An 11,728-nucleotide genomic window follows, 5' to 3' on the forward strand; every position below is an offset into this window, starting at 1 on the left:
CAAACGCGTCTCAAACGCATTGCACTGAGGTGGTGGCAAGCCATGTTCAAGTTAACGAGGTGGTGGCTCTGGTTGCTAGGGTCGAGGACGAGCGCGCACGCACGCAGCTGTTGCTAACAGCTGCCGACACCGATACGTGACATCGGGGGGCGGTGGGGGAGGAGGTGGCTCCAGTTGCTAAGGACGCACATACCCGCAGAGTTTTCTATGCGAGAGGGCGGTGGACGAATCCCGACAGACGACTGACATAGCCTGACTCAGAAATGCATTCATATTTAGAAGAGCAACGTCTGGGGCGCGAGCCGGCCCACTGTCTTCGTCGAGTACACCATGATACGGGACAAATAGCTCAGATTGACAGCATGATAAGATTGACGCGGATGAAAATCGCACCCATAAGTGCTGCCTTGTTTACTCTCCCTACCGTGGCCGCCTTTTTGCCGTGGCATTCTGCAGCATTGCTAAAAAACCACGTCACGGTTAGGCTCAGCGGCACCATAGCATCTGCTTCGCTTGTTTGTTTTTGCATGCGCGCTACGGCCAGTATGCTACGGAGATGCCAAGCAGAAGATGTGAAGGACTTGTTGAGCAGTGCTGCAGAAGGCCACGGTAGAAAGATGGCCTTGGTAAGGAGAAGTTCGTGGTGATGTGGCGCCATCTAGATTTGAATGAGCAAACCAACTGCGCGAAATCGTTTGTATCTCGACCCCATTCTGGTTCAAAGGGTACAGCAGCAAATCAACATCATAATCAAAACCTTACTTATATAGAGCCCTTACTTAACCCGCGGAAGTGCTTCAAGTTTTCGGACGCCATGAGAACACTTGCGCTTCGATAAAGGTGGACGTTTATGATTTACTGTGGAAATATGAAAAACATATAGGTTGTCATAACAAAAAGAAATAATTTGTCCCATACGATGTAGATTCCAGAATAATGCTAAACATTTTGGGTAATCGCCAAGTGCTAAATGTTTTCAACTTCCTTCATTGCACAATTGGCAGTATTTGCAATGATTGTTGGGCCTTTGAATAAAGTCTGCCTGCGTTTTCGCGAATAAGGTGTACCAAGGGCCACTTCGGAGATAAGCATGACAACGGGTGATGTCGACGAGTCCATGAAGCACGCAGGCGGATAAAAGCGCGATGCACATACGAGCGTATCCGAATTCTTCAAAGTTTTCTCTACACACAAGTGTGCATATAATAAAAAAATTGGCCTGCTATCTGCATGTTTACTGCAAGTGTCGAAAAAGAATGGTCATGCGTCTGGATAGAGTGAAGAAAACGTGTATTTGATGTTCTGCGCGAGAGAATTGGTGAATTGTATTTTTGGAGGCGCTACGTTAGAAAGTCTCATTCGGTGCAGTGAAGGCGAACTAGCGCATTGAGTCACGTTAGACACGAGAGCTATCTGGCATTTGTCTTCGAAAGAGAAGAAAGGCGTGGTCACCTGTCTCGGAGACGATAAGGTGTAAAATGCAAATCAACAGGCAGATGCCACCATCGTGTCGTCTTAGCGAAGTTTTGGAAACACTTGAGCATCGCGTTGCATTGTCAGCAAAGCGTGAAAAATGCTACGGTTCTTAGAATACCTTATTTATGCCTTCCCGAGTATAAAGAACACATAAAAAATATTGAAGTGTTGGTATGGTGCCTGAGATAAGCGTGACAATTGCTTTTTTGTTAACAATCGCACAAGTATGAACGCTGAAACTTGAGAAATATTGGTGGGCGCTGCGGATGAGGTTGGCCGTTTGGGATATTGTTAAGGCGGACGAACATACAAATGTACTGACAGATAGACAGACAGACAGACAGACAGACAGACAGACATGCGAAAATTCCTGCGTTGAAGTACCCCAAGAAAGACAATCGCTCTTAACATACTGTATAACGTACTACCTGGCAAACCTTTCCCCACTTTTGTGTTGAGCGATTGTGGCCTCAGTGTGTCGGTAGTGGCAGTGATGTGTTCTCGGTATACTGTTCTGGTGTCGTCAGTGCGGCATGGACACGACAGCGGCACCGTGCAATGGCCGCGAGTGGGGCAAGAAAAACAAAGATGTTGGCGGGTGAGCACACGCGTCAATGGATGACTGCAATGAGGGCCATGGCCTGTACGAATACAACTACCAGCAAATGTAGGCTTAGCTTACCGGCTGAGTCCGTCAAACATGTGATCGAAGCTTCTAGGATTAATTCCGAGGAGTAAAAATGCCTTTAGAGTAGAGCCTTGCCATCGGTTATCTTGAATTGACGATTGTAATTTGTTTACGGTGTCCGCGCGAGGCCCGGTGAGCATCGATGTGAGTCCAATTATCGAACGCATACTGGCCGTCACCGATGGATTTGCAGCTGTTGGTTTACAGAGGCTCATCAGTACACACTGACACGGCCGCTGCGCTAGCATATCATCGCTTGGACAAAAAACGTCCACGTGTAGCAATCAAGTAGGCGCGTAGTTATCGAACTTTACAGACGTCATAAAGATTGTGTGCGCGCAAACTTGCAGAAAACGCGAGAAACACCCCTCTGACTCTCAAGTAACAGCTGATAATCCACCTCAACCCCTGGTGATATTCATATACGTTTTTTTGTGTATGAATTCAAAATCAAAAAGAAAACTGAAAATTTGGCTAGCGGCATGTCATACGAAGCCGGAAGCAGTTTTCATGTTATGAGGACGCATCGCGTCTGCTTCAAACAGTGACCCGTGAAGCGAAACAGCGCGTTTTAGGGGCGAAGATCCTTTGGATGTGGGTCGTGTCCGTCGTAGTAGTTTTTTTAGTAGTAATAATAGAGACTTCTACTTAGCTTTATGAATTGTTCACTAGATGGCGTTGTGTGTACATCATGAAGTCTTGGTTTAGAACACCTTTATTAGGCCTGAGAAACCAGCAGCCAACAGCTACGATGAACTAACAAAGATGCTGATTCTACGCGATAACATTCAGGATACATGGGGATTACATAATGATGGTGATAGTGTACAGATGAAGAGAACCGGTATACTACATTCCCACACTAATCACCCCCACCCCTGCCGTGAAAGTGGCCAGGCTGGACGCGGCAAGTCAAGGGGACAAAGAACGTCGTATGAAGGGCTTCATACGGGAGACACGGACGACCTGAGTAGTTCGATAACGGCGATCTACTGGGAATACAAGTGGCGTCTCGCGATATTTCACTACTACAGTCTCTTCAAGAACTGTGTATGGCCCGATAAACCATGAATGAAATTTGTACAAACCAAGTGTGCGAATACGCGTCAAGAAGAGCACTTCGTCCCCAACTTGAAAGAATACAGCACGATGCGATTCGTCGTGACCTAGCTTTCTCTTTTGCTGTGGGATTTCAGTATTTATACGAGCACGTTGGCGACACTGGGCGAGTCGTAAAACATATTCCTCTGAAGCGGATGGAAATGAATTCGCATGGCAACTAACAAAAGAGACGTCGACGAAGGAAGTAGGGGACCGTCTTTATACTAGGTAAAATGGTGAGGAGCCGTTTGTCTGCTGAATGCTCGTATTGTATACGAAAGTGACTAATGGTAGAACTACGGCCCAGTTCTTGTGGTCTAGTTGAATATAGGTGGCGGTCATGTCAGCAGAAGTGTGGTGGAATCACCCAGTGAGGCAGGGCTGCTCGGTGATCACGTAGTTCCTCTCGGCTTTGGAGAGGGCGCGGCTGGCATGTGCAACGACTCGCTCTAGGGAAAAGTTGTCGCGTTGCAGGAGCATGGCTCCAAAACCACGACCGCTCGCGTCTGTGTGCAGAATGGTCAGTGCGTCATCGTGAAAACGGGAAAGAACAGTGTCGTTCGTGATGGCAACCTTTAACTTGTCGAAAGCCGATTCACTTTCCTGAGACCACTCAAATGGTGTACCACAAGCAAGTAGCTAATGAAGTGGAGAGGCTATGGAGGAGCAGTTTTGTATCAATTGCCGAAAGTGAGAGGTGAGACCCAGAAAACTTCGCAAATATTTCGATTTGTCTGGGCGAGGGAAGCAAAGCACCAAAGCAGTTTTATCAGGGTCTGGATGAATTCTGTCTTTGCTCAAGACATCACCGTGGGCCTTGATAGATCTGCTGGCGAAATCGCACTTCTTGGTGTTATTTGAAGACCAGCGCCCGCAATACAAGTTATAACCTTGTGCGAGCGTCGCAGTTGTTGAGGAAACGTCAAGAAAAAAACAACAATGTCATTGAGGCATCATAGGCAAGTCTTTCATTTCCGGCCACGCAGCACAGCGTCAATCATGCACTCAAAAGTAGCGGGCGCATTACATAGAACGAACGGCATAACATTGAATTCGTATTGGACGTCCGCAGTTGCAAAGAGAGTTTTTTCTTCATCATCTTCATGCATTAGGATTTATCATTAGCTGGAACGGAAGTAGAGGCTCGAAAAGAATTCAGCACCTTGTAAAAAATCGAGGGCGTCATCGATGCGTGGCATGGGGTATATGCCATTTCCAGTGATCCTATTAAGTGCCCATGAATCGACAATAAATTGTACTCAACCATCTTTTTTATACACCAGAACGATAGGAGAAAACCAAGGGCTGGTTAAGATTCGGATTATCTCCTGTTACAGCATATTGTCTACGTTTTTCTCAATGATATTTCGTTCTGCTTGAGAGACGCGGCATGGACGACTGTGCATAATGGATGACTCGTCGGTCTGAATACGATATGTTGTAGCGCTAGTCTGGCGCAGGGTGCATGAATAGACGTCAAAAGAGTTTGCACGCTTTTCTAACAAGTCAAGCAGCTGCTGCTTCTGTGAGCCTGTCAAGTCTTCGCTGATGGCTGCTGTAAATGCCGATGAAGCAGCATGATCAGCACAATGATATTTAGAGGAGACAAGAGTAAAAAGCACGACGCAGAAATGCTCCAGATCGGCAACGGAGGCGACAGTAGTGGTCCGCAGCAGTAAAAATCTTTCTGGTGCGGCCAGGACAGCTAATTTATTGTTGAATTGAGCCACACCTGATGCGAGAGCTATGCCTTTATCAAGGCAGCGGGGTGACGGAGTGTCCGAAATTGGGTTCAGAAACCCAATTTCTGGCTTATAGACGTTAAGTTTTCTTGCAAAGCACTTCAGGTGTCCACTGGGAAACCCCACCAGGTAATCGACTGATTCATTCATTCACAAAATTTTCTCTCCTGAAGACTGGTTTTTTCAGACCGAGGCGGGCCGCGTCCACGTCGGTACCGTCAGGCCGAGCCTGTGGCGTCATCGTGGACCTTCTGTACTGCCTGTAGTTGGTCTTGATAAGACGCGCTTCGCAACATTTTCTGCCAGTAAAACCATTGTTCTTCCGGGTCGACGAGAGTCGCGGGACAGCCCGCCAGCATGTGTCTGATCCCAGTGATGCCACGCACGCGTCACAATTGTCTTAAGTTTCACTGTCAGGGAGAGTTTTATGTAGAAAATATGGAGTGGGGTAAGTTCCGGTTTGCAGTAAACGTAGCTTGACTGCCTGAGCCCTGTTCAATTTTGCGTGTGGCAGTGGGAATTGCCTACGCCCCAGGTAATAATATTTTGTGATGTCGTTGTAAGTGAATAAATTATCTTCATAGCCCCCGGAATGGTAGTGGGCGTCGTATTGGGTCTGACCGGCACGGCAAGCGAGTTTTCGTGCCAGGTCATTCGTCACCTCATTAAGGTAGACCCGAATTTTGCCCACTTGTCCCATATGCGCAGGAAACCATTGAAATTCAGTATCGATAGGATTGACTTTGTTTAAAAGTTTAACCACAGTTCCAGTGACATAGCCCTTGTCGAAGCTCGTAATTGCTGCCTTGAAGTCGCTATAAATATATGACCATTTTCTGTTCCTAAAAGCTGAAGCAATTGCGGCTTGTTTCGCAACCATGGAATCCTTAGTGAGTATAGTCAGGCCGTCCCGAACCTCTCCCTGGCTGTCGACCACCACAGCCGTGTAGGCCTCTTGGCCTTTCACCCAGGCTGTGTCCACGACGGCCACCTGTTGTCTTACCTGTTCGATTTCTTTCAATAAAGCTCTCGCAATCACTCTTCGCTTGCTGACATTGTGTTCCGGATGCATGTTTTTCGGCAGGGGAGTGGTTCTTATCACGTCTCTAAGCTTCGCGTTCAGTTCGACCTCGACCTCCTTCGCGTTCTTCGATCAATTGGGGACCGATCCGATTGCCCTGAGTATCAGCCGACCCGCACGTATCCTTGTTAGTCTTTCCTGCTGCGCCATCGGTTGCGCTTCAGCCATTTCTTGCATATTATTGTGCACGCCTAAGCTCATTCGATGCACTGCTGGGTATACCTAGCGCAGCCTTGACTAACTTTCTGATAATGGTGTTGAGCTTGTTCTGCTCGGCCTGCGACCATTGGATGAGTCCTGCCACGTAGGTGATGTGACAGAGAGCGAAGGCGTGTAGTAGCCTTAGAGCGCTGTGCTCAGCAAGGCTCTTGTGTCGGTTGGTAATTCTTTTTAGAAGTCTGAGTACTTGGTCAGTTGTTTTGAGAATATGCTGATTGGCCTCGAGGTTGCTACCTCCCGCTATAAGCCTAGAACTTTACTTTTTTCGACCTGCATGATCGTGGATCCATCCTGAGAGCGCAAGATAATGTTGGGTTTCTCACCTGGGACATAGCCCTTGGGTCTTCGACCCTTATCTCGATATTTTATAACTAAAAGTTATGACTTCGCCGCGAAACAACTTAGCCGCATTTCGCCGAGAGTGTTTTCCACGAAGTCTACACCCTTTTGAAGTCTAGTCTTCGTTTGGCCTATGTTTCCGTTGGTGCTCCATATGGTTGTATTGTCGGCATATATTGCGAAGTGTATACCTTCTATCCGCTTCCAATCCCTCGCAACTCTGGTCATTGCTAAATTCTATAACATGGTTGACAGCACAGCTCCTTGTGGGGTGCCTCTATCGCCCAGTACCCCCAACTTATATTTTAGTTCTCCTAGTGTAAGGCTCGCTTGTCTACCACTAAGAAACGACTTGACTATGTGAAATCCCTCTCGCCCAGACCCAGCATGAATAGGATCTTGAGGTGGGCCTTATGCTCTATGTGGTCAAAAGATTTTTTGACGTCGAGACCTAGGAGTGCTCTCGTATGCACTGGGCTAACCTGTATGAACTTGTGCTTGATTAGGAGCATGGCGTCCTGATTCGACAACCGATCATGTTATATGGGAGTATGTAATGTTGCTCGATGTAGCGCGTGACTCTGTTGAGAATGACGCGTTCCATACCTTTACCTAGGCATGACGTAAGCGAGATTGAACTGAGGTTATCTAGGCTGAGTGGTTTACCTGGTTTGGCTATGGAAATAGTATTGGCTTGCTTCCATTCCTCTGGATATTCTCCTTTTTTCATAAGTCGGTGAAGTGATCCTTCAATTAAAGATTAGAGTTATCATCCAGATTTGTTAACAGCTTGTTAGTATTGTCGTCGGGCCCGGCTGCCAATCTGATAAAAACACCATGGAGGGCAGCTCGCACTTCACCCTCAGTGAAATCACGGTCCATTTTCTGGCACGCTGGTCCGGAGTACTCTATGCGTTCATCGCTATATCTTTCGGTTGTTTCAGTGTGAGATATTTTTCTGCAAGCTCCTGCATGACTACCCTTCGAGTCCTGGACTGGCTCACCTGATGTACTAGTTTCGCAATGGCCGTTTGCCTGTTATACTTAGTTTCGTTCTCGTTCAGTAGGTGTTTGAGGAGGTTCCAACTGCCCCCACGTTTGACTCTACCATCTGCCTGGTTGCAAGCTTCGTCGCACTGTTGTTTTGTGAGGGTTTTTGTGTGCACCAAGTCTTTGTGTTTTCCATTTTTGCGGAATTGATTGCTTGGCCTCGATCAGATGTGTGAGCCTACTATCTATGGTCTCTAAGCTGTCTTCCGTCGTAATATTTCTAATGGCCTCCTGCAAGTCCTCTACGGGATGGTTGATTCAGGTCTGGAAGGACAATCTGCCAGTTTCAATGGATTCCAACTCTAGTCGTTTCGCTCTAGCTTTCCTAAAAGGTCCCAGTTGGTGCACCTAAATGTTCTAGTCTGTTGTTTTGGCATTCCTATACCAATGTGTATGATATAGTGGTCGCTATCTAGATCTGTGTCTGAATTTTCCCAGCTAGCTTTGTTTAGGTTCTTCAAGAAAGTGAGGTCTGGTGTAGAGTCCCTGCACGTGGACTTACTACAGCGGGTGGGAGAAGCCGCATTGGTGATCAGGCTCAGCTCGAGATCTGTGGCGAGATTCCATAGCCCTTTTCCTTTCTTTGTATTCCAAGTGTATCCCCACGCCTGGTAGGGGACATTAACGTACTTGTCTCGTACGTTATGTTGAGTCACATGTGCATGAGGCTTGCGCAGGGAGGTGTGGACTTGAATAGCGCCGACATGGTGGTCCCTGCAGATGGGCTCAGGCGTGTTGGAACAACGCACGTCATGCACACTCCGCAGAAGCATGAGGTCCAGTGTGGATCACAGCACACACTGTTAGTTTACGCGTTAACTTCATGGGGTCGGTAGCCAGGGAAAGGTTGAGCTCGTGATTGACCTGACACCACCTCTCTCTGGCCTGAAAACATTAACGTCTCAATGTGGGAGAGCTAGCCCACTATATTAAGTGCTAGTTTTATTTAAAATTCATTCATCTTTCGCCTGGCTTCGCATTAGCTGAAAACGCTACTTCCTAGAAAAGAAAGTCTTGTCAACATAACGGATGTTAGGAGACAGATGCGTACAATTGCTCCAGGATTCAATAAAACTATTTTTTGCAGCTAGTGAGTTTTTTGAAGGCTCATGAATTACAAAACACTAAGAAATATTTAGGCACAATCTACAGCTGAACCCCTCTGAAAACCAGCAACTCTGCAGGCTAGCGTGTTACGTCACGGACACGTAGAGGGACATTTAGTTGACTTGGTAAGGAAATAACGATAGCGTGCTGTTCACTTAGCAACAACACTTGTGCTATGTGTTATAGTACTGTTCATACGTCTAGTTTCTGGCTAATAGATGTTGCTTTTTCTTACAGGGCATTTCAGGTGCCTACTGGGAAACTACATCACGTATTCGACTGATAAAACGATGTGAATGCGGCCGCGTTTTGCATACACTTTCGCTTTAAAAGGTGAAGCTCATTCGTGCTGTAACTTTTCGAAGGCTAGAGTCGTGTTAATCTGCATTCTTTCGTTGAATCACTCCAGTTTTTCTGCAATTAGTGCACCTAAAAATTCTAGTTTATAACAATATCGCATATCTTACAGATCACTTACCGCTTAAGGCAAGCCTTAAGATGAAGGTGAACAGTGCATGAAGAAAACATAGACTCATTTTTTCTGTCAACTGACGTTGATACACGTACACGCGCTCAAATGAATCGTTCGATTGTGTCGCGCTTCCTTTATACACATTCTCTGCCAGCCAAGTACGTCATTGCCGCTACATCAGGACAACAAGAACTCATTTTGAGGGAAGAGCAAGCACAGATCACTAAAATTGCCGTCGTATGTTGAGAAAAAGTGTCTGCCATTTTTTAGCACTTTGTACTTGACTATGAGAGAGCAGTGAGTCGTCTCGATTGCAGAATAAAGTAAATGATGACGAAATAAAGTGGGGCAACATAAAGGCGAATAAATCATGATTCTCATAAGGAAACCCTTACAATGTAGCCCACTGATGCAGAAGGCATGAATGCATAAGCATAGCCTAAGTGAACATGATTAGACAGCCTGACTCAATTATTAATACAAACGTGTTTATCTTCCCAGTCACTGAAATGTGAAGGAAAATGCAAATCAAAATGAAAAAAAACCTTAAACACCCTTATGCTTGACGTTTATATGTTGAAAGCAATAGAAATATCCTGCTTATAGTGCTTCAAGCAACGGCTTTTGAGCATTATGTTCCAGGTTTTCACTTTTTCTTCGTCCTTGGTATACTGATGTTAGCCCATTTTGATACATCTTGTTCCACATCCTCACTGTCTGTTTATTGTTGGTACACTCATTTTAGCCCATTATTTTGCCTATTGTTGCACATATTTACTTCACATCTACGCCGTTGCTTATGGTTGCTTTACACCTTTTCTTTTTATGTTTTTATGACGCAATGCAGTGTAGGTTTTTGTATATTCCTTGACGTATGCAATGAATCAATTACCTATTATTTAATACACACGTGCCTAGGCTACAAAAAGATATCTTTTTTGCAAAGTATGGCTTCTCCAGAAGTCTTTTTTCAGCGGCATGCCACAATCACATAGAACGAATGTTCACATCTCTTTATGAACGTTGTGTATATCATGTCTACCTGTTGTACCACGCATACAAGAAGAGCAATGCTAATATGCTTTGAATTCCCGGACGAAGGTGTGGACCCCCGCTGAATCGTTTGAATAATAAGGTTCTGCGCGGTGATCCGTTACATTAACTATTAGGAAACACGGAAACACTACATTCACGGAAACTTTCGCTACATAAATATATATATATATATACATAAATATATATATATATAAATATATATATATATATATATATATATATATATATATATATATACATATATATATATATATATATATATATATATATATATATATATATATATATATATATATTTATATATATATATATATATACTAGTGTGTGTGTGTATGTGTGTGATGGTTCACAGGTGAACAGGAAAAAAGAAAGATGAAGAAGAGGAACAGTTAGAATAAACTGGTGTTCTGACTGAGGACATGTCTCATCCGTTACCGTAAGTCCACAAGATCTACCGCAGCAATATCATGAGCCCAACAAAAAAGAGGTTCAGCCTGCCGAATTACACCGGAGCTGAAGACAACGTCCCTGTGGACAAGTGGTTGCACCTCTTCGAAGCGAAAGCGAGCAACGTTAGCTGGTCCGAACTAGATTGCATTGACTGCATCAGCGAGTCTCTCAAAGGTGAGGCGTTCCGCTGGTACCTCACCGAGGTTTTTGACGCAGAAGATACGTTGGAACGCATCAACACAAGCATGATAGCACAATTTGCTTCACCTGTCAGTGACTCTTTTCACCAATTGATACACTGTAGGCTCAAAAGACAACAGTGCATCAGCCATTACTACAAAGAGAACACGCGCCTTGGTCGCCTCGCAGACTTGAAGGACGTCCACATACTATCAGGATCGACCGACGGTGTACCTCAGAAAATCGAAAGGCGCCTCGCTGGACTGACGCTCACCAGCCAGGCCAAGTGGCCTGCTTCTGCGCTTCAAAGAGAATATTCTGTTCACAGAGTTGCTTCCCAACACTCGTCAAAGCAGCAGCTCATAAATCGAAAGCGTTATTAATCGCGACAATGGCTCCCTGCTGGATCAATACGCACCCCTCAGAGTGAGCGCCGACATCGTGCATCTGTGTGATTTGCTGAATCAATTTCACTGGTACAATGAGTGGCCCAGTTCTGAAATAGTATCTGCTCAAACTGACGACCAGGGAAATGAAGAGGGCGGCCCAAAGCTGCATTATTACAGTGCACTTGTGAACAGACACATGGTGAACGCAACTCAGGATGCCGGAGTCACTAATACCTGTATCCATGAAATTATGTTAAAAAAACTCAAGTTGCAGTTGTTCCGGGATCCATGCATTAGTGTTCAACAAGTCATGTGAACCACAAAACCTTTGGGCCGCGTACACATACAGTTGGAAATAGGGAAGATAAAGTGGGCAGT

General features: G+C 45.5%; 1 protein-coding gene across 1 annotated transcript in view; it reads right to left on the minus strand.

Moving 5' to 3' along the window:
- Positions 1-9,367, minus strand: part of LOC142767787 (uncharacterized) — a 136,292-nt gene extending 126,925 nt beyond the window's left edge. Inside the window, exon 1 of the mRNA XM_075870028.1 lies at positions 9,282-9,367. Coding sequence (XP_075726143.1) covers positions 9,282-9,339 — 58 coding nt within the window. The 5' untranslated portion in view covers positions 9,340-9,367. The remainder of the gene's footprint in view (positions 1-9,281) is intronic.
- Positions 9,368-11,728: the final 2,361 nt, after the last annotated feature.

Source organism: Rhipicephalus microplus, chromosome 7, assembly GCF_043290135.1.
Source record: "Rhipicephalus microplus isolate Deutch F79 chromosome 7, USDA_Rmic, whole genome shotgun sequence".
NCBI classification, from domain to species: Eukaryota; Metazoa; Arthropoda; class Arachnida; order Ixodida; family Ixodidae; genus Rhipicephalus; species Rhipicephalus microplus.